Raw genomic sequence first — 25,905 nt, 5'->3', positions numbered from 1 at the left:
GAATTTAAATCTCCCTTCATCAGGGATGTGGTCCCTGATCCCCCCTGACAAGTCAGCCCCTTCCACTGTATCCTCCCCTGGTGCTTTGCACATTTCCATGGTAACCTGGGCCACTGGTCATGGCTCCTTCCAGGTTCATTGTCCCCTCTGGACTGTGAGCACCATGAAAGCAGGACCGTGTTAGACTCTTTCCACACCGAAGCAGCCCAACCTAGGGCTGCCATCGCAACACAGCCTTGTCTTTGAGGTGTGACTGACAGAAATCATTTCCTTTTCCAGCTGAAGGATGACCAGCAGCCACGTGCCCAGCTCAGCTTGCATTTATTGGAAACTGCTTACCCAGCACTCCACAAAGAAGCTTACAGTGGGGTGACACTTAGGACTTCTATGGCCTAATCCTGGGATTAGCACAGGGCCATGGGCTGGTAGGCAGAGGGAGGGGTGGGACTGGGCATGATGGGAGGGATGCTGAAGACCCAGGAAGAAGGAACCAGTGGGTCACTACAGATGCTTCAGTTTGGCAGGGAGCTGTGCCGTGGGCTTGTGTGCAGGCCTTTCTCTTGGCCCTGGGGTGGATGTGTGCGTGTGCGTGTGTGTATGCATGTGTGTGTGTGTGCAGGTGCTCACGGGTCTCGTGTGAGTGGTGGATGGAGGGAGGACAGCTGAACAGTTGGCATCAGGCGTTCTTTATCTTTTCCTTCACTTTTTGAGGCTCAAACTGGATCAGTCGCAGAATTTCCTTATTGGCCAGTGTCCCCTCAATGAATTCTTTCTCCGTAAGTTTATCTGTACATTGGGAAAAAATAGATACATACATAAAACAGTCAGGATTGATAGCCAAGCGAGCTGTGATGAGGCTGACATCCAGCCAGTGTCCCCAGTACGAATGTATCTATTATGAAAATATTGAATACTCAGTGGCCCTGAGTGTTCAATATTCCCCCACCCCAGTCCAGATACCCACCTCCTTTCCCATGACCCTTGGAGCTCCCTGGGAACCAGCAAAAAGTGAATGACTGGCACTGGGGGGGCCCCCGAGATGCCAGTCTTGTGCTATGTGCCTCTTCCGATTGGCCGGTGCCCCTGCCTTGCTGGTTATTAAATACTTCAATAATTAATAACTATTCATTGTTATTCTATTTTCCACAGTAGCTCAAGTTTCAAGGATCAAGTTCAGGAGGAGCTTCTGGGGGTCTGAGCATAGCAAAACAATCTGGATGTCAGGCCCAGAGTCTCAGCTGAGAAGCAGGGCACAACATCCCTCCAGAAACAGGAGTGAGAAGTGAAGGGCCCAATGAGATCATGCCAGGGGGAGTGTGGCCTGCAGAGAGGCCTCTTTGGCACCTGCAGCACACAGGCAGCCCCATGATTCCTGGCTGACAACTCCGCCATGATCCCTTCCTACGCATCCATCCCTGCATCCCCCAGTCTCATCTGCCTCCTTATTTGGGATCAGGACTGAGAGACAGCCTTGTTGCAGCCACACCCGGTTTTCCGGTGTTTTTATCAGTTGGCTTACTGTATTCAGATCAGTCCAGTTAAATGCGTGGTCCTGAGCCCAGATGCCACTGTGCTTGGAGCCAAGGCCACCGCAGGGAGCGGAGGTGGGGTGTACAATAGAAGACAGTGAGATGAAGTCCCTCCCTGGGAAACTGTTGATCTGGCGGGGAAGGCAGTCACACGCAGAAATACCTCTAGCATGAGAAAGATGCTCCTTTCTGTTGTATGTTCACAGTGCCTAGCACAGAGTCGGTGCTCAACAAAGCTTTGCTGAACTGAATATGATTTCTGACTTATGCTCTGGGCCTTTTGGATACCTTTAATCCCTTCTGCGTTAGGATCCAGGATGGCTTCCTGCACAAGTCTGGATGGTAAAATTTGGGTTTTAACATCCCAGCCACCGCACAGAGAGCTCACAGAGAGTTTGAAACTCCCACCATCAAAGCCTGACTCTGCCCTGCGGCATTGTCTCCAGATGGGCCACGTGGAAACACATACAACACATCACGAACAGGAGTAACACGTCGGCCTCAGGGCTTCTGACATCATCCCCTCCTGGGATGTTCACCAGGGCAGTTTTCAGACGAGCAAAAATTAGAACACAGGGCTCAACACATGAACAGACCCAGAGGAAGGTCACGAAGCCAGTTAAGGAGCCAGTGGGGCGAAGTGCCAAAAGAAGGCATCTTGGCAGCCAGTGTCTGTGCAAGGAGGAGAAAGTGCTCAAAGGAGAGGTGCCAATCAGGGATGATGAGGGAAAGGTGGGTAAACTACCAAGGCATGAATTTAAGGAAGCGCTCACTTTCAGGTCCTGTGAGTGCATTGTTGACCCCTGAGAATGAGCGCCTCCTTAAATTCTGTGTCCTATGTCCCTCCTACCCCAATGACCTTCGTGCTTCTCTTATTTCATCATTTGTTGGCAGATTAGGAGGAGCAGGGTCATCTCTCTCTGCCGTTATTTAGCATCCTGCTCAGGTTTTTCTTCTTGAACCTTGGTAGAAGACTGCCTCCAGAGGTCACCAAAGGGGTTCATACAGGACCCTTGGATGTGTTTGGGCCATGCTGTGTTTTATCAATTGAGACACATTGGATTTTAAAAATCTCCATGGCTGGCTTCTCTTAAAAAAAAAAAATCAGATGATGTCTCAACCATGGGTTCCATAGTCCCACATGGAATGTGCTGGAAGCCATTAGACCAGAGGTGCACCCTCTGCTGTTTGCCAATCCCCACTGCTTGTAGATGACTGTCCACATAACTTGTTTTCATCATTCCTGCCCCTCCAGCCATATGTGTTTGCAGCCCCAGACTAATACCAGCTCCTTTACCATATCCTTCTTGTATTGGCCATGAGCATCACAGACACACAGCCCCAGCAGCCGAGGGCTGGAGCCCATCACTGCCTACAATGCAGGATCACACTTCCTGAGGGCTGCTTCCAGCCACTGACTGACAGGGCAGGGGCACCAAGACTGACAGGGGCACTGAGGACACCCCGTCGACTCTGTCAACACTTCCTCAGAATGCACTGCAGTCTCAGGCATTACTTACCTAAACTTCCTTTCTTTCCTATCCTTCCTTTCTTTCCCTCTCTCCCTGCCAGGGGTCAGATCTGCTCGGCAGTCTGATAGCTTTCCCAGCCTCCTCTCAATCCCAGCCTGTTTTCCTTCGTCAGCCTTTCCTGCCATAAATCTCTTGCAATCTCATTTAAATCTAATCCTATCTTGTGGTGCTTCTCAGAGGACCCAAACCAACTTCCCAAAGTAAAACCATAGAAATTTAGATCCCACTGACTTAGGACTTGATATTAATTCAAAACTAGGGTGAGTTGAAGTTTGCTCTTGTTCTAATTGCACAGAAAACAGTTTGGGCTCCTGTTCACCCTTAAGGCCATTCCCCTGTCGGACCCTTCAGACAGCTCTGAAAATGCACAGTGAGGTGCCCCCCGTCCTGCCTGGACACAGTGACTCAGAAGAATAAATCTTGTTGGGGTTTCCAGGAAACAGCCCATGGTTGAAAAATCAAAGGCAATGAAGGAAAAGGAATTCACCATCATCATTCTTTCCGAAGTACTTCCAGATCTTCTCAGCTCGCTTTTCCGGCGTGTTTTCATCATCTGGAAGGAGCTTCATGTCCTCGGGAGTGATCATTTTGAAAATAGCCTGTTCCAAACAGAAAGAAAGAACTCGCTAGGAGGAACTTTACGGGGCTGGCAACCCTGGAAAATCCACATCTTACACTGTACACAAAAATCTACTCAAAATGGATTAAAGACTTAAACATAAGGCCTCAGACCGTCAAACTGCTGGAGGAAAACATAGGGGAAAAGCTTCTCAACACTAGTCCTGACGATAATTTTTTGGATATGACACCAAAAGCGCAGGCAACATAAACCAAAATGAACAAGCAGGATGATGTCACACTACAGAGCTTCTCCATGTCAGAGGAAACAATGAACAAAATCAAAAGGTAACTTATGGAATGGGAGAAAACATTCGCAAACCATATACCTTATAAGGGGTTAATATCAAAAATATGTAAAGGGCCAGGTGTGGTGGCTCCCGTCTGTCATCCCAGCACTTTGGAAGGACGAGGCAGGAGGATTACTTGAAGGCAGGAATTTGAGACCAGCCTGGGCAACAAAGTGAGACTCCATCTCTACAAAAGAAAATTAATTAGTGGAGGTGGTGGGCATGCCTGGAGTTCCAGCTACTCGGGAGGCTGAGGATTGCTTGAGCCCAGGAGGTCTAGGCTGCAGTGAGTCATTTTTGCACCTCTGCACTCCAGCCTAGGTGACAGAGCAAGACCCTGTCTCTCTCTATATATAATATATACATTATATATTAATATATAAGGAACTCCTACAGCTCAATAGAAAAAGAACAAATAACACAATTGAAAAATGGGCAAAAGAGGCCAGGCACAGTGGCTCACGCCTGTAAATCCCAGCACTTTGGGAGGCCGAAGCGGGTGGATCACCTGAGGTCAGGAGTTCAAGACCAGCCTTGCCAACATGGTGAAACCCCGTCTCTACTAAAGATACCAAATTAGCCAAGCGTGGTGGTGCATGCCTGTAGTCCCAGCTACTCAGGAGGCTGAGGCAGGAGAATCGCTTGAACCCGGGAGGCGGAGGTTGCAATGAGCCAAGATCACGCCATTGCACTCCAGCCTGGGTGACAAGAGCAAAACTCTATCTAAAAAAAAAAAAGGGCAAAGGACCCAAACAGACATTTCTCCAAAGAAGACGCGCAAGTGGCCAGAAGGTATCTAGAAACATCACTGATCACCAGGGAAATATAAATCAATACCACGGTGAGATATCACCTCACGCCTGTTAGAATGGCTGTAATAAAAAAGACAAGAAATAATAGGCATTGGCAAGGGTGTGGCGACAAGGGAACCCTGGTCCACTGTTGCTGGGAATGTAAAATGGTACAACCATTATGGAAGACACATAGGGACTTTGGGTCACCTCCATCACGATGTCCCTCTCTCAGTGCCTGACCAGCCCACGGGAGCAGACAGCAGTTATAATAAGCAGATGTACAGGCCCCCGCCTGATCTACTGAATCAAAATTCCTGGGGGTAGGACCTGGGCATCTGTATTTTTGAGGCCTTCATAGGGGACAGGGAATTCAGGGAAGAGACAAAGAAGCCTTTCACTTCTTATTTTGTAGCTTTCTGTACTGTGATTTTCTGACTATGTAGACATATTAATTTCACTTATTTAAAAAAATGAAAATAAGAAAGAAAAAGCTTCCTGATGAAAATCTTATGGCAGTCCTGAGGTTGGAGTTTGGGAATGACTACTTCAGACCCTACTGCCCAGAGGTTTTAGAATAGTAAACCTCTTCCTCTGGGTTCATACTGTAACTCAGTCGCTCAGTAGGACTGGCTTATGGCAATAATGGCTAACATTTGTTGAGTACTTAATAGGTGTCACTCTTCTTTTCTCCTCTTCTTTCCTTTTGTTTTCTTTTCTTTTCTTTTCTTTTTTTTTTTTTTTTTTGAGACATGGTCTTGCTCTGTCGCCCAGGCTGGAGAGCAGTGGTGTAATCATGGTTTACTGCAGCCTCGACATGCTGGGCTCAAGCAATCCTCCCACCTCAGCCTCCTGAGTAGCTGGGACCACGGGTGCACACCACCATGCTCAGTAAGTTTTTTTGAATTTTTTGTAGAGACAGGGTCTCACTATGTTGCCCAGGCTGGTCTCAAACTCCTGAGCTCAAGCAATCCTTTCACCTTAGCGCCCCAAAGTGCTGGGATTACAGACGTGGGCCACTACGCCTGGCCTAGGTGTCACTTTTCTAAACATTTTTTTATGCCTAATCTTCAAAATAACCTTATGAAGAAGGTATTATTGGTCCCATTTTATGGATGAAGAAACTGAGGCAACTAACTCGCTGGAAGTCACCCACCTAGAAGTAGAAGAGTGGAGATTTGAACCCAGGCATTTTGATTCTAGAATTGGTATCCTCGTGTTGTGCCATAGCCCACTCACCTCCTTATCACTGGAAGGCCTTGGAGAGCATTGGCCAAGGCTGGGGGAGGGAGAGGGAGGCATCAACAAGAACTTTTCAGAGGTCTTCCATGGTATAGGAAGCCCCTCATTTAACCTTCTGCTCAAGGATGGATTCAGCGAAAGGCTTAGCTTTGGGCTCAAGGATCCCATCCTTCTCACCTCCCTCCCCTCTAATAAAGCAGTTGGGTATGCAATGTAGGGGAAGCATGAAGTGCCACCAGACCTGTGAGATCAGGGAAAGGGACAAAGGGGGCTCCCTGCACCCTTCCAGCTCCAAGTTTCTAGGATTCCAGTGGCTCAGGAACATCAGTGCTGGCTGGGTCCAGAGGGGACACCCAAAGTGGTAGGTCCTTGGATGCTGAGGGCAGGCAGGTATGTTGGGTGGGAGTTGGGAGGTTACTGGCTCTGGCCAGAGCCTTCTGCCTCCCTGGAGACACTTGCGAGCAGGTCAGGCAGGGGCAATAATGGCTGTGAAATTATCCTGGAGGGAAGGTCGACAGCTTTGAGAAGTTTCCCTTCAGCCCCCTGGTGCTGGATAAAGGAGCAAGGAGGCCAAAGCCAGCAGCCCAGGGCAGCAGCGTCGCTGACAGCACTCAAAGCCCTGAGCTAGACACAAGTGGAGGTGGCTCCTACACTCCCATCTGTCTGTGCAGGGCCTTGGGCACCATGTGCAGGTGTGCCAACTAGAAGCTGGGAGTGACTGCCTGCCCACCCCACTTCCAACACGGAGGGACAGACCTTCAGGGCCTCGGGAAAGGCTGCAAAAATAATCAAATCCTCACCCTGGGCCCAGGAAGGTTATATGGTTTTCCCACAGCAACACCGCTAGTTGGAGTCAGAGCTGGGACTAGAACCCTTCACTTTTAACTCCGTCAGTCAGTGCTCTGCCCATGAACTTGTAATCTGGTGAATAGCAGAGCCTTCTGCCACCTTGCACAGCCCCAGCCATTGATGACCTTTCCCTCCCTCCCTTTCCTTTCTTCTTTCTTCCTTTCTCTCCTCCTTTCCTTCTCCTCCCTCCCTTCCTTCTTTCCTTCCCCCTCTTTCCTTCCTGACTCCTGCCTTCCCTCTCTCCCTCCCTCGTTTCCCCCCCTCCCTTTCCTCCTCCTTTTCTTTAAGGAGTATCAATTTGTAGTCTTCTGCTGGGCCCTGCATTGTTTATGCCGCTCTGAAGATTTAGTCCCTGTCCCAGGCCACCCAGAGACCCCACAGCCAATCTGAGGGAACTTTCTCTGCAGGCTGTGCCAAGATAACAATGAGGGAGACACACGCCTGCCAGAATGGGAGGCCCGAGCTGAGCATTGAGGACAAGCCCATGGACCACAAGCTGCATGCTCTGCTGTTTTATTTATGATTTCTCCTAATAACCGTGGAAGATTTTTGTGCATTTGTAATCATGCAGATGAAAGCATGATTGCAAATGCACACAAAGTTATTAACATCTGAACAATAGTCTCTACTAACAGGAATGGAATTAGAAGAATTAAAGTAAGTGGCAGGGGCAAGGGGACTGAAAAAGAATAAAAAAATATCAAATGAAGGAAATTAGAACTGGTATAATAGGAAAGAAATGGAAACAACCTAATGTCCAAAAACATAGGAATGTTCAATAATTTCCACATTTCCATAAGCCAGAATTCCAAGCAGCTATTAAAAGTGTTTTGGAAGAGGTTGGGTGGGGAAGCTCACGCCTGTAATCCCAGCACTTTGGGAGGCCGAGGCGGGCAGATCACCTGAGGTCAGGAGTTTGAGACCAGCCTGGCCAATATAGTGAACCCCTGTCTCTACTAAAATACAAAAATTAGCTGGGCGTGGTGGCAGGTGCCTGTAATCCCAGCTACTCATGAGGCTGAGGCAGGAGAATTGCTCAAACCCGGGAGATGGAGGTTGCAGTGAGCTGAGATCACGCCACTGCACTCCAGCCTGGGTGACAAGAGCAAAACTCTGAAGAAAAAAAAAAAAGTGTTTTGGAAGAATATGTAATGATATGGAAAGCACTCATGATAAAAGAGTAACTGAAAAATGTATGATGAAAAATCGTATGTGAATATGTCATAGCTTTAACATTATTTAAAATTATATAGGTAAAAGACTGAAAAGATATATACTGATATACTAAGAAAAGTTTTCCCTGGATGTTGGAATTAGAGGGAATTTTTAGTCTTTTTTGCCTAGGTTTCTAAATTTCATGAGTTACTTATATATCAGATAAACCATTTTCAAGACACCTACGAGGTTGGTGCAAAAGTAATTGTGGTTTTTGCCATTACTTTCACAACAAAGGATCTGATGTGAGGACAGTATGCACGGGGGAAAAGGAGTGTTGGGAACCATGTGGAAGCGTGTGCACCTCACAGGGAAACTGTCAGGAGCCGGGAGCCACGCCGCGCGTGGGAAGCGGGGGCTCATGGGCGGTGCAGCGACCCGCCCTGCGCTGGGGAGAACATGAGGACTAGAACTCAGAGTTCATGCCCCCAACTTCAACCTCTTTCTACTTTATATTAAAAGCATATTGTGTGTTTAGAATGAACAGTGATTCAACTTGAATGTGTACTGCTGAAAATTTCAAAGGACATTTTAATAAAGGAAGGAAGAAACAAAGGATGGAGAGAAAGAAAAAAATGTAAATATAGTCACGTGTTGCTCAGAGACAGGAATACATTCCGAGAAACACATCTTCAGGCAATTTCCATGTGGGAACATCATAGAGCATCCTTGCACAAACCCAGATGGTAGGGCCTACTACATCCCTGGGCTCCATGGTCCAGCCTTTTGCTCCTAGGCTACAAACCTGTGCAGCATGTGACTGAGTGTTGCAGGCAGTTGTCACACGATGGTAAGTATTTGTGCATCTAAACATAGCTAAACATAGAAATCATGCAGTGAAAATACAGTATAAGGATAAAAAATGGGCCGGGCACAGTGGTTCACGCCTGTAAATCCCAGCACTTTGGGAGGCTGAGGCGGGCAGATCACCTGAGGCTAGGAGTTTGAGACCAGCCTGGCCAACATGGCGAAACCCTGTCTCTACTAAAAATACAAAAATTAGCCAGGCGTGGTGGTGCACACCTGTAATCCCAGCTGCTTGGGAGGCTGAGACAGGAGAATCTCTTGAACCCGGGAGGCAGAGGTTGCAGTGAGCCAAGATCGCGCTATTGCACTCCAGCTCTGGGCTACAGAGTGAGACTCCATCTCAAAAAAAATAAAAAATAAAAAATAAAAAACCAAGATACAAAATGGTAGACCTGTCTAGGGCACTTACCATGAGTGGAGCTCGCAGGATTGGGAGTTGCTCTGGGTGAGTGAGTGAGTGAGTGAGTAGTGAGTGAATATGAAGAACTAGGACATTACCGTACACTACTGCAGACTTTACAGATGCACTTAGGCTACACTAAATGCATTTGAAAAATAAAGTAACTGTGCTATGACGTCACTAGGCAACAGGAATTTTTCAGCTCCATTACAATCTTATGGGACCACAGTGGTCTATATGGTGCATTGTTGACCCAAACATCGTGAAGCCAAGCATAACATGGCTGTATTAGGAAACACTCAGATTCTGCTCCAGGAAGACAATGAAGCTGTGGGCAGGTGCCCACCTGTCTATCAATATCAGCATCTTGGAGCACCACGATCTCAGAGCCAGTGGCCTGAATCCCCCGCTCCACCCACAGCTCCACTCCCTCTGCAGCAGCCGCAGCAGGGGGCCCCCAGCCCTGAGTGACCCCAGCACCGCCCAGCCAGAAGGGGAGAGGGGAGACTGACCATGACGATCTCCAGCACTTCGTTCTTGCTGATGGTCCCGTTACCGTCCACGTCGTAGAGGGAGAAGGCCCACTCCAGCTTCTGGTTGGTCTTGCCCGCCGTGGTCATGTGCAGGGCGATGACATACTCCTTGAAGTCCAGGGTGCCGTCGAGGTTGGAATCGAAGCTGCGGAACACATGCTGGGCGTAGGCCTTGGGGTCGGTGTCGGGGAAGAACTTGGCGTAGATGCTCTGGAACTGCTGCTGGGTGATGCGGCCGGTGGGACAGTCCTTCAGGAAGGACTGGTACCAGGAGCACAGCTCCTCCTCCGAGAACTTGGTGTTCAGCTGCAGCTCCTCCAGGATCTCCTTGGACAGGGCCCCACTTTTGCTGTTCCCCATGGGTGAGGAAGAGTGGGCAGCGGCTGGGGAGTCGCTGGATGGGTGGGACGTGCGTGGTCCCCTGGCCGCAGGCTGGGGCTCGGGGCTGGTGTGAGCTGAAGACGGAGATGCTGGTGGCTTAGGAGGATTTGCGACCAGTTCTTCACAATCCTTGAAGGGAGGAGGGGCCCAGGAGCTTTGTGGAGGTGGGGGGATGCTCCCAGAACCCTACTGAGATTAAAATAAAGAGCCCAGGGCAGGCAGGCAATTCATCTCGGCCTCCCGGGACGATACTAGAATGGGACAGGAGGTTGGAACCCTCAGGGCGGGGGCCTCTCGCACCCCCAGCCCCAGCCCTCTAACGGCAGCCATGTTCCCTGTTTCTCTTCCTCACTAACTCTGAGCATCTCAGGGCGGGGCCGGCATCTCACATCAAGCCCTAGAATGCAGTGGTTAGGAGCACAGGCTCTGGGGCCAGCATGGGTTCAAGTCCCAGCTTGGCTACTTCACTAGCTGTGTGGCCCCAGGTGTGTTTCTTCACCTCTTTCCACCCGGGACACTCTTCTAAACCTTCACTACAGTCACGTCTCTGCTTAAATGTCACCTGCTCAGCCAGGCCTATAATGACCGTCTATCTATAACAGCACAACCCCCACCGTGCACGAATGCCCCATGTCCCCTCACCGGAATGAAAGCTCTGTGAAGGATAGGATTTTGTCTGTGTTGTTCCCGGATGCATTTCCATTGCCAGAACCTGATAGGCTTGGGCCCCCATTAAGTCTGTCTCGAATAAATGGGCATCATAGCACCTACCACATTGTCATTATGAGGCCGACGTGAGTCAATATGTGTGACACACTTAGAACCTGGCACACGGCTAATGCTAAACACTTACTCGTTTTGTTATTGTCCGTCAGTCACAGGGAGTGAAGGGGAACTGCCTGAAGGGACCAGCAGGGGGCAGCCAGGCCTGGGTCACCTAGGGAAGGGGCTGCCAGCGAACGTGGTCACATGGGATGGTGAGATTTTTTTTTTTTTTTAAATTATTCAAGAGAAATCCAAAAATCAGAATTTTTGATGCAATTTTCACACTTTTCAACTTTGGAAATTAATTCAAAATTTTAAAAAACGTGGCCGGGCGTGGTGGCTCACGTCTGTAATCCCAGCACTTTGGGAGACTGAGACGGGCAGATCACGAGGTCAGGAGTTCGAGACCAGCCTGGCCAACATGGCGAAACCCCATCTCTGCTAAAAATACAAAAGATTAGCCGGGCGTGGTGGCAGGTGACTGTAATCCCAGCTACTCGGGAGGCTGAGGCAGGAGAATCGCTTGAACCCGAGAGGCAGAGGTTGCAGTGAGCCGAGATTGCACCATTGCACTCCAGCCTAGGCGACAGTGTGAGGCTCCATCTCAAAAAAACAAAAACAAAAACAAAAACAAAAAAAATCACAAAACGTGGTGTGGGCCAAACACAGTCTATCTGTGGCTCCATGGCAGGCTGCAGGGTGTCAGTCTGCAGTGGACTTGGAGTTAGTAGGCAAGAAAACGTGTTTGCTGAGTGAATGGGTAAATAACTGAGTGGTCAGAGGCAGGGAGCTGTGCAAAGGCAGGCTTCGCGTCCGTGCAGCTCAGCGGGGAGTATGAAGCACGAGGAAGCACCCTAGTGAGGACGCTGCACACCTGGATTCCTGTCACCCAGAGGGAAGGGAGGGTGGGCATGCACTTACCTTAGCGGAGCGCAGTGCTCGTAAGGACACGCTCAGAATCCCAGCCCTGCCGCCGTGGATGGAGAGTTGTATCTTTTTGCCCTGGGGTGAGAATGATGAAGAATAAACTCCATAGTCTCCAGGCAGGTAAAGTGGTATTTTTTCAGACGGAGTCTCCCTCTGTCGCCCAGGCTGGAGTACAGTTGCGCAATCTTGGCTCACTGCAACCTCCGCCTCCTGGTTTCAAGCAATTCTCCTGTCTCAGTCCCCTGAGAAGCTGGGACTACAGGTGTCTGCCTCCATGCCCAGTTAATTTTTTTTTTTTTTTTTTGTATTTTTAGTAGAGTCGAGGTTTCACCATATTGGTCAGGCTGGTCTCGTAAACTCCTGACCTCAGGTGATCTGCCTGCCTTGCATCTCAAAGTGTAAAGTGGGGATTTTAGCCTATTTACTAACAGGCTAGTGGCAGCGGAAGGTAGGTCCCTGCTGCTGGGAGAAAGCCACCTGCCAGGCCCACCTCATGTCACTCTGGAAGGAGCCAGAGGTTCAGGCACTAAGGGGCAGACTCATCCCTCCCAGCCACTCTGCCCACTACAGTTTAAGAGATTTCTCAGGAAACCTGCATGTTGGGGTGTGTGTGTGAACTTTCTAATTTTTTTCCATCACTTTGTGAGTTTTTTTTTAGACAGAGCCTCATTCTGCGCCCAGGCTGGAGTACAATGGCGCGATCTCGGCTCACTGCAACCTCTGCCTCCCAGGTTCAAGCAATTCTCCTGCCTCAGCCTCCCAAGTAGCTGAGATTACAGGCGCTCACCACCATGCTGGGCTAATTTTTGTATTTTTAGCAGATATGGGATTTCACCATGTTAGTCAGGCCGTTCTCAATCTCCTGACCTCGTGATCTGCCTGCTTCGGCCTCCCGAAGTGCTGGGATTACAGGCGTGAGCCACCGCGCCCGGTGAGAATATTCCTTGTGAATAGGAGTCCTTCCTCTCCTAGGCTTTCACCATCCCGTAGCGTGCATTTATTCTCAAGAGCAGTTAGAAACAGGACAGTCAGTCACTAGCCTTGAAAACAAACAAACGAACCAAAGAGCCCAAGCCACACCTTGGAATCGCATTCACTTCCAGATCTTCCTTGCAGCCCTGAAGCAGCCCTGGGGATGGAGGGAGAGTGAGGTCAGAGTCCTCAGCCCCTCGCTCTGAGCCACTAGCAGGAGGCAACTGGAAGTGCCTCCTGGATCGCACCCCTGTCCACATCAAGCCTGCAGCAGATGAGGTGAGGCCAGTGTTACAAGTGAGACGTGGGGCCTCCTAAAGGCATGTCACCAGCCTGGGGTCACATGGTTGCTAAATGGCAATGCCAGGAGGAAGGAAAGTCCAGGTCTGCCAGGCTCTCCGTTTAGGCTTCATTTGTCTACATCACAGGAGGCCTGAGCCTAGAGGACAAGTAGCTGAGGAGGTGGGGTTGCCCTGTCAATGAAAGAGGCCCTGGGCGAGGCAGAAGGCAGCCAGAGCCCTCCAGTCTTTGCTGTCCTTTCCAGGCACAAGGAGGAAGGAGCTGGACCCAGGTCGGAAGCAGCCTGGTACAGTCCACATTCTCCAGGTTGCTGTGCCCAGGAGGGGCCCCAGAGGACTGCAGGCAGCTGTGTTGATGCTGAGAGTGAGGGGTCATGACCTGGAGGTTTGTTTGAAAACCTGCATAAACATCTTCTATCAGAGGGAGAGCTTATGCTCCTTAGCCAAACAAGTTGTTGGAGATGATGTATTGTGAGTCGATTTGTTAAGTCTGAGCTGGGGCCATAAACTCTCCCAAAACCCAAAGACTGCTCTAGAGGAGAAGGCTTCATCTCCAGGCAGAGGATCCCAGTTTGGGTCTCGCTGTCCTCGCTGGACTGAAAGATGCTTCCCAGAAGCTGGCCCTGTCCCCTCAAGCAGGAGCTCCATCTTGGCCGTTAGCTGGGACCCAGACGCCACCCCTTCCCCATTGCTCGACCTTGCCTGCTATGAGCTGAAGGCCAAGATGACCCTCCTGCCCTCTGGCCTGGAGCCAGCACCTGCAGAGAAGTCTGCATTGAGAGGGAAAAGGGGGTATGGAGAAGGTGACTGGGGAGACAGAGAATGGGGAAGGACCCTCCTCCCACAGCTGTCCCCACTGCAGAAAATGACAATCCATCCTTTTGATGACTTGGATTGAGGTCCTTGGCGTCATTCTCAGTGTTTCTCTTTCGGTCCCAACCCACTCCAATCTATCAAGAAGTCATCTTGACCCTACCTTCAAGGTGCATCCAGAACCGGACCGTTCTTCCCGCCTCCCTTGCACCTGCCTTGTGCAGGCAGTGTCACCTCTGCCTCCTTAACAGCTCTTCCTGCTTCTGCTCTTGTCCCCTTAAAGCCCCGCAGTGAGCCCCATGGCCATAAAATCAGGTCATGCACGATGGCTGCCCACTTCTCCCCGTCAAAGCCAAAAGCCTGCAGCAGGCAGCACTGGCCCTCATCCCACCATTTCTCGCAGGTGGCCTTTGGCACCTCCAAGAAGGGACGAAACGGGGCGGATGCCCTTTGTCTCTCTGCTAAGTCATCAGAGGTAAAATCACCACCAATCCCAAGAGACTGAGGGGAACGCTGAGATGGGTCGTTCGAAGAATGTGGCAGCCCTCTAGGAAAGAGGGTCGCCCAGCATCCTCATCTGCTCTTCCCTCCTCACTCCCTCCACTCCAGCCAGGCTGGCCTCAGACACGTGGGCATCTCTTCTGCTTGGAACATTCTCCTCCGGTGACCTTCCAGGGTCCCTTCCGGGTCTCCTTGTCTTTGATCAAATACCACCTTCTCAATGAGGCCACTCAAATGACCCTATTGAATCCTGCAACGTACCCAGCCTCACCGTCCTGGTTTTCTTTTCCACAACACTTAACACCGTCCACACCCACATCACAGGATGTAGTAGGTCTATTGTTTTTGTCTGCTAGAATGTAAGCTCCCTGAGAGCAGGGATCTGTTTCTCACACTGATGTGTTCCCAGGACCTAGAGCAGTGTCTGGCATATACCAGATGCTCAGTAATTATTGAATGACTAAATGGATGGGACCGGGCGTGGTGACTCACGCCTGTAATCCCAACACTTTGGGAGGCCGAGGTGGACGGATCACCTAAGGTCAGAAGTTCGAGACCAGCCTGGCCAATGTGGCGAAACCCTGTCTCTACTAAAAACACAAAAATTAGCCGGTCGAGGTGGGGCACGCCTGTAGTCCCAGCTACTTGGGAGGCTGAGGCAGGAGAATCACTTGAACCTGGGAGGCAGAGGTTGCAGTGAGCTGAGACTGTGCCACTGCACTCCAGCCTGGGCGACAGAGCGAGACTCACTCTCTCTCTCTCTCTCTATATATATATCTATATATACATATATATAAATGAACGGATGGATGGATGAGAAAAGAAACAGCCAGGAGCTCCAGAGACGGGAGGGAGGCACAGGGCTGGAACCCACAGAGACAGGAAGTCACCGGGGGAGGGGCCTGAGGCCAGGAGCACAGCATCCATTTGGGCGCCAGTGTCCAGATGCCCTTTGTCTCCCGCTAAGTCATCGGAGGTGAAATCACCACCAATCTCGAGAACCTAGGAGGGATGCCAAGACAGGTCACATGAAGAATGTGGCAGCCCTCCAGGAAAGAGGGTCACCTAGGGGGACCCAGTGTCTCTGGACAGTTTATTTTACATGGGATGAATCTAGGCATCTCAAGGATACACACAGAGCAGAAGAGAAAAAACGCGATGGGATTTAACTTCCTGAAAACTCTTTATAATAATGCAGGACAACTGTATATAGCAAACGCCTTCAAAATTTAAACTCTTTAAACATTTAATTCTTCAGCATTAATACACACAAATGCGGTAACAGGGGTCGGGGGGGCGGTGCGGGGGCAGGTGGGTTACAGCCTCCACTGGGATCAGGGTTTCAACAGTGTTACTTATAAATTATATTACATCAATTTTATTTACTGATCTAGGCAGCCAGAGGGTGGAAGGATATACAATGTGGGGGAAACACATTCATACCGGGGTGAGGAGTGCCGGCAGGAGACACGGCTCTTTAACATGAAAAATGTATAAAGTATTTAGCAAAAGTTACAGAAAACAGATCAAACAAGCAAGTTTATTTTGTTAGAAAATTCCACTCTCATAGGGTTTGCCAATGTGCTCGTGTCTGTGAAGGGGTTGCCTCCGGTCATCTGCTTCCTAACGGAAGGGAAGGGATGCTAAGTTGGGGCCCCTGTCACCAAGGATGGCTGGCGTCCCTTTGAATGTCTGTCCCTGGGTCCACACACCTGCCTGGAACCCACGATTCCCAAGAGCCCGTCTGCTGCAGGTGATGCTGGAAGGGAAGCGCCCCCACTTGACAGGTGAGTGCACGGAGGTCCTGACAGGGGATGTGACTTAACTTCAGGTTACGGGACAAAGGAGGCTGCAGAGCAGGGCCAGTCCTGTGCCCTCCCCCTGCATAGCAGGCTTTCCCTCTAGGTCTCCGAGTCACCCACCCCGAGACAGCACCCACATGCCCTGACCTTACATTCCACTGCAATCCCACTAAAGTTTCCCTCAAACACCGAGGAACAGTCCTGAACACCACACGCAATCTCCAAAGGCCATCACCCCAACCTCACCCCAGCCCCAGAGACACCTTCCAGCAAGGCCTCCTGACAGCCACGCCCCAGCATTTAGAACGTGGCGAGAAGCGAATCGGTTTTTGCCCTGATTCTTGCTCTAACCTGCTGCAATGGGAATTGCTTCTTCACCTCCAGGAAAGCCTCAAGAAAAATACTCCTGAGGGGGAGACAAGAGTCCTCCCCGGCAAAATTCAACCCAGCAGAGTCCCTCGGCTCCCTACCTTGAGGCCCCGGGGGCTCAGGCTTCCCGGTCCTAACCTTCACCTGGCCTGGATCCAGAGATGTCTCTGGTTCACACAGAGAGGTACCCAGCTGGTCTCGGGACTCACCTTTCACTGAGTAGGGGGCACGAACAAGACATAGCTTAGAGGAGTGTTTACCTCGGAGGTCACACTCAGCCTGGCCTGGCCTTAGCTGGGTGTGGTCCTGTCCCTGCCACCATGTACCACCATCCAGTGGGTGCAGGCACCGGCCAGGCTGTGTGACCACCAGCTAGGCAAGGCTCCAGCTGCGACAAGGACTCCATCTTCACGCCTGTCCTGGCTCCTGGGGAGTAGACTCCAGAACATACTATCAAAGATCGGCGAATGAGACCCAAACGGTCATTACTTGCACTTTCTTTGGGGGTCCTAGAAGAAACTACCTCATTCTTAACAGCTCATAAAACTCTTAATTTTAGCTCCATTTGAACCTAAATGGAAAAGTGCCAAGGCATCTCTCTCACCAGGACTTGAGGCAATTCTATGCACGACTGTGCAGATGAGAGCCAGACACAGCATGAACACGTGTACAGGGTACATCATTGGAAATGAGAAAGGGAGGAGGTACATGCAGTTGCCGGTGGCCTGAGACACTCATCTAGAACAAACACCCTCAGCTTGCAGATGAAGCAACAGATCCAGGAAAGCGTCGTGATGAGCCCCAGGACCAGCCCCAGCCTTCTTGTCCATGCTGCTTCTGCTCACCTTTCAAAGCCTCCAATGCCCAATACATAGCCAAGGACCGTGTGACACTGAAGCCTGGGTCCCAGGAGGGAGCAGATCTGCTGGCTGAGATGCAAGCTTCAGGTGGCAGCAGACGTGAGCAGCAATTAAGCACCCATCCATCCCTTCCCCTCCCATCCCTGGATTCTTTCTGCACTACCAAAAACCCACCACGTGCCAAAAGGCGAGTGTGAGCCCTAAGAACAGTTTGTGGGCACAGCTGGCATTTGGAGGAGGAGCCTGGGGAGTTGCAGGAAGCAGCAAGCTGGAAGTGGCCATGCAAACAAGTTGAAGACCCTGGGCCAAGTACTTCCAGGGCGAAAGGCTCAGTGTAAAAATAAAGAAGCATAGTAGTATGCCCATGCAATGAAATACTTCCCAGCAACAAGAAGGAACAAACCACACGCACACATCGTGAATGACTCAAAAGCATTAAGCTGAGGGAAAGATGCCAGACTCAAAGGCGACATCAGTGTGACTCCATTTACATGACATTCTAAAAAAGCAAAATTATAGGATCAGATAATCAATCAGGGTTGCCAGGGAAAGAGGGCAGGAGGAGGGAATTTTTTGGAGTGATAAAAACAGGTTGATCTTGGTGATGGTCACAAGACACTAAATTTGTCAAAATTCACAGAACTGTGTATTTCCAAAGGGTGAATTTTACTGGATGTCAATCATACCTCAATAAACCTGGGAAAAGGTGGTGGCGATGGGCCTTGTAGGGATGGGAAGGATTATGGGGATAAGACGATGTCCAGGCTATGTGGGCAGGCAGCTGATCTGTACCCCACTTAACATTAGAACTGCTCTCTCCTACCTACACAAGGAGCGCATCTTGAGCCTTCTGTTTAAATGCTCCTTGTCAAGACTACCTGCAGCTGGAAGTAAAATCACCTAAACAAGCCAAGGTCGCTGATGTCCTTCAAATTTTATGGCTTGTATTTCCAAAAGGGACTTTGGCTCAGCCCAGATTTTTCTGCATCCATCCACTCATCTAGTAATTGATTTGTTTTCACTAAGGGTAGGGAAACAAACCCCTGGCTGGTGAATTCGTTGGTACACTGTTTCGGTGTGCCCAGCTGTTTATCAACCCTGACTAGCACAGCACTGCCTCCCACGGCAGAAATTCTCCTTGGCCAACAGGGTGCTGAGTGGAGGTAGAAAGGAGGCCCAGGGTGGTCCCACTGACAGAATCTCAGGGCCGCGGTCCTCACGGTCCAAGTGGCCTATGTGTTGCCACTGATGGAAAGCACTAGAAAGAATAGAGGGTAACAAGTGGCTCTTCCTGGAGGCTGTCATGGCAACCAACCTGGAACACCATTTGGCTGAAGGACTTTTTTTTTCTTTTTAAATCAGGCTTTCACAAACAGATCTTGTGCATCAGTCTCCTCGGTGGAGGCAGGTAGAAGGGGCTGACCTGTTCTCAGAAATGGAATGGACGTTCTCAAGAATAGCCCAGACCCGCCCACTGTGAATAAACCCAGCTAAGTCCTCACCTAAGCACCAAGACATAAAACAACAACCCGGATAGCATGCTTGCCTCTCCAAAGTGCAGTCTTTTATTTTCTCCGTTGCATCCTAATCTTGATTTCAACCAAACGGGCCTGTTCATACGGATAGGGGGTCTGGACTGCCGACTCCAGCCCTGCTCTTAATTCACTGGCCATTTCACAGCCTCACTGGGTACCCTTGGCCTTCACTTTCCTATTTGTAAAGAGTGATTTATTTATAATTTTTTTGAGATGGAGTCTTGCTCTGTCACCCAAGCTGGAGTGCAGTGGCCCAATCTTGGCTCACTGCAATCTCCACCTCCCAGGTTCAAGCGATTCTCCTGCCTCAGCCTCCCGAGTAGTTGGGACTACAGGTGCACACCACCACGCCTGGCTAATTTTTTGCATTTTTAGCAGAAATGGGGTTTCACCCTGTTAGCCAGGATGGTCTCAATCTCCTGACCTCGTGATCTGCCCACCTCGGCCTCCCAAAGTGCTGGGATTACAGGCATGAGCCACCGTGCCCGGCCCTTATTTGTAAAGAGTTATTTAAAGCAAACAAAGAAATTTCTGAAATTCGAGTTGGATATGGGCCGTGAGGGTCTGGTGACCAGGTGATTAAAATCTTGTTGCTGTCTACCTTCCATCCAACAGGTAAATGCCTCACGACAGTAGTTTATATTATAATAAAGTATCCCAGAGGGTTAAGTGTGGAGAGGGTACAATGTTCTTATTATACTCTTCTCTGTCAACATGGAGAATAGAGGAGAGCAGAGGAATGCCCATCTTACACACAACTACAGCGCCGCGTCTCAGCACGCCTGGCTTATCTTGAGCATTCGCTGAATAAATGAATGTAGATTAATCAGCACAACAGACTTACCTCTGAAAACTTAAATTCTGCAGAGTACCTATGTATCAATGCCAAGGTTGCTGACCGGTAAGGCCCCTGAAAACGAGAGATCATGGGCTTCCCTGATAACAGGGCCATTATAGCATCCTCAGATTAGATCTTAACACAATGGCTTTAACTTGCTTGATGAATGAATAACAGAAGGAAGAAAGAAAGGAAGTACATGAAGGGGGCAAAGAGAAGGAGGTGAGGGGATGAAGGGGGGAAAGAGTGACCTCCAAAAATGGACTGGCCCAAACTGGGCCAACTTGAGCTACCCTGGAAGACGCAAGAGGGCTCACTCTATCCCAGGGATGAACAGAGGACTCTGGAATCCTCAAATGGAGATGGAAAAGTCAATGAGCCATACTGTACTCAAAATATCTTGTTAATAACAAGGCTATTGGCTTTGAATGTTTGGAAATCATCCACAAAGTAGTTCACTAAGCCACAAAGCAATTACCACTAGCACCCATTTTTCATAAAGAAACCAAGAAATAATATTCTAAAATTGGTAGCTGGTGTCATGACCCGACCCCAGATCTGGACAGAGTGGTTCTCTGTCCCATGGACAGATCCTACCAGGAGGTCTTCATGTCGGTGAAGGCCTTTGCGCTGGCCTTTTTGGTTGCAATGTTTCAAGAACAAGAGAAAAGTGACAATGTTTGGCTTACTTTAGTATATTAGGCATTTTTCTAATGTGAACTATAAGAAAGCAATTCTCATTCAATGAAAGAGGCGCCAAAAAATTAGAGATGAATAAGTCATCGGTTTCTAGCACATTGACTGAAAGACCAGTGAGTTGTGCTTGTTGAATTCTGCCCTCATTGCAGATGTGCAGGTCAAACCCAAAGTGGTCAATGAGAAAGATGAAGAAAGATGGATTTCCAGGGCATGGGCTCCCGACTAGAATCTGCCCCTCACTCACGCTTCTCCCGGCCCCTTTAGACTGACATGGTGGAGAATGGGTTTGCTGTGGCAGAGAAAGGGAGAAAGTAATGAGCTGGGCCAAACAGCAGCACTGAAAGCTTCCCAAGTCACACTCAGACCAGACTCTTCCAGGGACTGGAAGACGGAGAGAGGGAAAGGAGGTGCAGACACCAACTGAGGGTTTGGTGCAGGGCTCTGGAACGTCCAGAAGGAGCTGGAAGCAAAGGTGGCGGGACACTGCCTGAAAGGCGACAACCTAGTGTGGCCACAAGAGAGTCTGCTATGCCTGTCCAGTGCCCACCAGTGACAGAAAACTATACAAGGGACAGCAGTCCCAGCCCTGCCATACACAAGAAGACAGAGCCATCTGGGGGATGGCAAAGACTTGCCCTAACCCAGCTCCCATGTAGGACTGACCCGGCCCCATTAAGAGCCTGTGGTGGGCGGCCTGGGAGAGGGGGGGCCAGGGCAGCCCAAAGGTGCAGAGGGCACCGTGGCGGACAGGCCCCAGCTTGCTGGCCTCTGAGACGAGCTGGTTTGTTTCCATCCCTGAAGCCTTTGGACGAGCTGGATGAGGTCTTGATAACTGAGAACTTTGGAAAGCTTCCTCTAATGCGACTGGGAAGGGGTGGCAGGGTGGGGGCAGGGGGCTCCCCAAGGAAGCAGCTGGGGGAAGGATGGATTGGCATTTCCAGAGGAGACTTTACAGATGGCGCCTGATCTCACAGGACACGATTCAGCGCTCAATTTGGGGCTAATTTGCCGAATGAGGTAGTTCCATCCTGACCTCTCCAGGCATGGTGGGTCTGGGAAGACAGGAGCCAAGCCTTCCTCCTAAAACCCCTGGTGATGAACAGTGGCTAAGAAAGCCAGATGTGGGCTCCCAGAATGCAATGGGAAAAACATAAAGAAGGAGGGCTGCAAAAGATTCTGGGTACGGCTGTGAGCTGAATGGCACCTTCTACCCATGATTCTGATCCTGACACCTGGCTTAGAGACAGAGACCTCCCTCCCCTGATCCTCCAAAGGAGACAAGGGAGCCAGCTGGAGAAAGAGCCTTGGGGCTTCCAGGGCACAAGCCTGTGACAGTGACCCCTACAAAACTCGGCAGGGACCACAGAGTTCCAGCCTCCGTTTGTTTCAGAGCAGCAAGCACAGCACGGGAGTCAGGGGGTCTTCAGCCTCAGAGACAAGGGCAGGGCTGTGGGTCTGTCTTCTGGCCTGGGAATATGGGGGAGCCCCCAGCTAGGCTGTCTGGGTCACCCTTCTGGAATCACCAGCTCTCTCCCCTCTCCTCAGTGGCCCAGGAGAGAGGGTGGGGGGCATCCACTCGGCATGGGCCCCATGGTGGGAGCCCAGCCCCGCTCCCCAGCAGGACCCCCCCAAAGCTGCACAGGCCCATCTAGATCTCCATGTCCACAGGGCGGATGTTGCCCGTCTTGTGCTCTCTGACCCACAGCTCCCTGTCTTTGGCCGGGTCCACTTTTCGAAGCAGCTGATCCACGGGCTCAACTGTCTGCAAGAGACAGAGAAAACGTGACATTGTTAGAGACGGCGGCCAAACCAGGAGGTCTCCTCTGAGACATGCTGCTCTCACCTTAGTGTCTCTGACAGCAGCCTCTCTAGAGGGCTCCGGGGCCCCAGGGGAGGCCCATCTAGGGGACAGCACATGAAGAGGGCTGTGAACGGGGAACCCGGAACGCATCCCGACCCTGCTTCTCACCCTGCAGACCCCAGGTCTGGATGAGAGGCCAGGAGGGCCTTAAAGCCTGTCTCTATCCCTTCCACCCCACATTTACCACCAGAGAACAGGACAAATACAACTTGAGCTTTAGGTATTTTGAATATTTCTAGAAGTTGTTTTTTTTGGTTTTGTTTTTTAAGAAATTTAATAACGTGTCTTTGGCTACTGTAACTGTTATGAGCTTCTTTCTCCTCGGGATAACAGCTCACGTGTGTGTCCACTTCATGTGCCGGGGTCGGAATCACACGGACGTCCAGGACAATTCTGACAGGCCCAGTCCACGAGGCCACCCCCAGGCCAGAGCAGCTGCCCACTGCCCACCTTTAGGACAGATTCACTTGCAGCAGCCACTTAACCTGCCATGGCCTAGTGCCAGGCAGCCCTCCCCAGGCCCCGTGTCACCTGGGAGCCCCGCTGGGCTGGAAACTCACGCTTTGGTTGAACATGTCTGTTTCATGCCGCAGCTGCGTGTACTGGCAAAGGTGTTGCCGGATCATCTCTACCCTCTCCACCTCCAGCCGCTCTAGCTCCTGCCGAGAAAGCAAAGGCCGCAGAACTCTGAGCACGTCCCCTCCACTTGGGGGTCCTCCCACCAAGACCACAAAATGCAAGTCACTGGCTGTGGACATCCTGCCCCATCTGACTCTCTGGGGTCCGATGAAGAGCGTGTCCCATATGTAAGGCGAAGGTGAAGCTGATGACAGCAGCAGCGGCTGTTTTACTTCCTGAAAAGCCTCCTCTGCCAGGCACGGTGCTGAGGGCTTTACATGTGTTCCTTAACTGTCCTCGTTACAATTTTAAGAGATCGTTTCTGTTATTATCCCCATTCTCCAAGCAAGGGAACTAACACCTAGAGAGGCAACAACATGGCTCACCCAAAGCGACACGGAATTATGGGAGGGACAGGATTTAAACCAGAGTCCATCAGGCTGTTACTCATAGCAAGGCACCCATGCAGCCCTAGCCCTGGTGCTCTGATGGGGTACAACAAAGGGGCACATGTGGGAGCTCCATGCCACACATTCCTGGGGCCGTGTCCCTGGGCCTCTGCTGAGCAGCCTCCCTTCGTCTGCCCATGCCTAGTGCTGCGGCAGCAATAGAGACCGGGCCAGGAAGGCAGACTGGGCTGCACGTGGCACAGCTTTTGTCAAAGGGCAGAGTGGAAGGGGTTTGTCCTCTGGTTTCTAGATGGTTTTGTGTCTTTGGAATCTAGGGGATCCGGCTGTTATTCTGCATACAACTAGGTCACTGCCCAGGTGATTAACCAGAAAGGGGGGTAAAGCAGGGGGCTTAATTAGGAGATTAACCAGGAGGAAAACTAGGTCACTGTCCCTGGTGGAGGCCTCTAATCTGCTCTGGTGGGCTGATACCTGGGGAAGGCAGCTGGTTAGTCCTGTGCTGGATGGACAGGTGGCTTTAGGCAGTGGGCTGATCCGATGAGCACCTGGCATGATGCCTCCTGTCCCATCTGGCCCAAGTACCAGCCACACTTCGCTGTCCACTCAGGCAGGTGCTGACCGATAAGGAGATGCTGCCCCTTTACAAGAAATAGGAGAGCATCATCGGCCCTACCGCCTGTTGTTCACCCTTGGTGAGAGGCCTCCCCCAACACCCCTGCCTAGCTCCATCTTCACCCATCCATCCACTTTGCAAGGATCTCCTATCAAGGACCTGCAACTCGTGTGTGTGCATGTATATAGGGCGGTCCTCTTTTCCTGGCTTGGCTATTTTTCCTAAAGAGGCCATTGTCCACTTAGTTGAGGAGAGTCCTCAGTTGACCCTGACCTCGCAGAGGACAGCCCAAGAAGGATGTAGCCATATCGAACCCAACCCTGCCCAAATCCACCCAGCTAGGAAGCGCTGGAGCAGAGATCCGAATCCACATAAGCTGGCTCACATTGAGGTTTCGACCCCAACACTGATGTCGATTTGATGACCATCTCTAGGGTCACTCCACCCCATCATCTCCGTGCCCACCAACAACTACCAGGGGCTGCTCTGCATCAGCCTCTGTATTGCCATGTCCACACATCCCTGACCACTTACCAATGTGGTGGTCACCATCTCTTCAAACCACTTGGACTGGGCCTGGTTGTAGAGATCCACACAGCGCATGAGGTCGTCTCCTGGAAAAAGACCACAGTCACCACCATGATGCATCCTATCCTCACCATGACTCCGTGCCCCATCCGGTGCCCCACAGCCAAGCCTTCTCCTCCCCCTGGGGTCATGGTGGCCACCGGAAAGTTGGAAAAGGGATGGCAGTAGGAAGAAGAAGAAAGCAGAGCCAGGGAAGGAAGGGGGAAATCCAGCTCCATGAGAGACCAGCTCAGGTGTCCCCCTGAAGCCTGACCCCAGATACCAAGGATTCAGGATGGTGGTTCTCATTGCGTGTGTGTGTGTGTGTGTGTGTGTGTCTAGGGTATGCCTAGGACCCCCGATCCTATCATGAGCCCAAGAAATGCTTCCCTCTCTAAAGATGGCAGTTTTATTTTACACTGGGGAGTCCAGATTGGTTAAAACATGTCACACACAATTTGGTACTAAGAATTAAGGAAGATAAATTTTCAGATCATGTAAATGTCTGTGTGTCTGTGTGCATGAACACGCTGCAAGATGTCCTTCTGAAACACAAAAGAACACATCTGTAGTCACAGCCTAAAACATGCACTGGAGCAGCACACCCCAGCTTCAAGGGAGTAGCTACCTTGAGAAACAGAGAAAGGGCGAGTGGCAGGAATCAGCTCCTTCTATCGCATTTTATGTCATCACAGAAAGATCCGAGGCAAACATAACTATTTAATCTTTATGACGATTACTTTGTTATCATATGTATGTTTGGAACATTTTGTAATTAGGAAGAAAACACACTGCGAAGTAATTGCAAACATTACTAAGCGTACCAGCACCTTGGAACCTTGCTACACAAATCACAGTCTGTGGGCCAGTGGCACTTGTATCCCCTGGGGTTGGCTAGAAATTCAGAAACCCAGGACAGATCCGAGACCTACTGAATCAGAGACTGCATGTTTACAAGACGCTCTGGTAATGTGTGTGCACATGGCAGGCGGAGCAGCACAGATCTCATGCACGGCTTTGTCTCAGCATAGCTTCCTGATCTTCACAGGGTTCCAGCAAGAGGAAAGCATCATGGTCTTTGCTCATGATGGAAAAAGCTCATGAGTGAACCCCAGAGTGAAGTAATTTTCTCTAGTAATTCTAGAAGCAGAATGCTAGAGTGGAATTTAGTAATCTTAGCAGAGTCAAAGTTAATCCTATAGCATCATCATAGTGGCTCATAGGTACTCTGATAGGAAAGTCAAAGAGAACAGGGAAGGTTATGTCTCC

At 50.5% G+C, this 25,905-nt stretch overlaps 2 protein-coding genes across 11 annotated transcripts in view; both read right to left on the bottom strand.

Annotated features, from left to right (window-relative positions):
• Positions 1 to 304: 304 nt before the first annotated feature.
• RCVRN (recoverin) lies at positions 305 to 12,094 on the bottom strand. The gene is made up of 4 exons (XM_055256008.2): positions 11,874 to 12,094; positions 9,786 to 10,316; positions 3,549 to 3,660; positions 305 to 786 (listed from the first exon to the last, which is right to left on the bottom strand). Exons 2-4 carry the CDS (start codon positions 10,164 to 10,166, stop codon positions 677 to 679), a joined length of 603 nt encoding a protein of 200 aa, XP_055111983.1. The 5' UTR covers positions 10,167 to 10,316; positions 11,874 to 12,094; the 3' UTR covers positions 305 to 676.
• Positions 12,095 to 15,692: 3,598 nt separating this feature from the next.
• The window catches only part of GAS7 (growth arrest specific 7), a 287,263-nt gene continuing 277,050 nt past the window's right edge, over positions 15,693 to 25,905 (bottom strand). For all 10 annotated transcript variants that reach the window (XM_055256001.2, XM_055256002.2, XM_055256007.2 and 7 more), the window contains exons 12-14: positions 24,604 to 24,683; positions 22,989 to 23,087; positions 15,693 to 22,329 (exon numbers count right to left, since the gene is read on the bottom strand). In XM_055256001.2, the coding sequence (XP_055111976.1) occupies positions 22,216 to 22,329; positions 22,989 to 23,087; positions 24,604 to 24,683 (293 nt within the window). In that variant the 3' untranslated portion in view covers positions 15,693 to 22,215. The remainder of the gene's footprint in view (positions 22,330 to 22,988; positions 23,088 to 24,603; positions 24,684 to 25,905) is intronic.

This window comes from Symphalangus syndactylus, chromosome 20, assembly GCF_028878055.3.
Source record: "Symphalangus syndactylus isolate Jambi chromosome 20, NHGRI_mSymSyn1-v2.1_pri, whole genome shotgun sequence".
Lineage (NCBI taxonomy): Eukaryota > Metazoa > Chordata > Mammalia > Primates > Hylobatidae > Symphalangus > Symphalangus syndactylus.
Note: the sequence above shows the minus strand (reverse complement) of the source record. Positions and strands in the feature narration are given on the sequence as shown.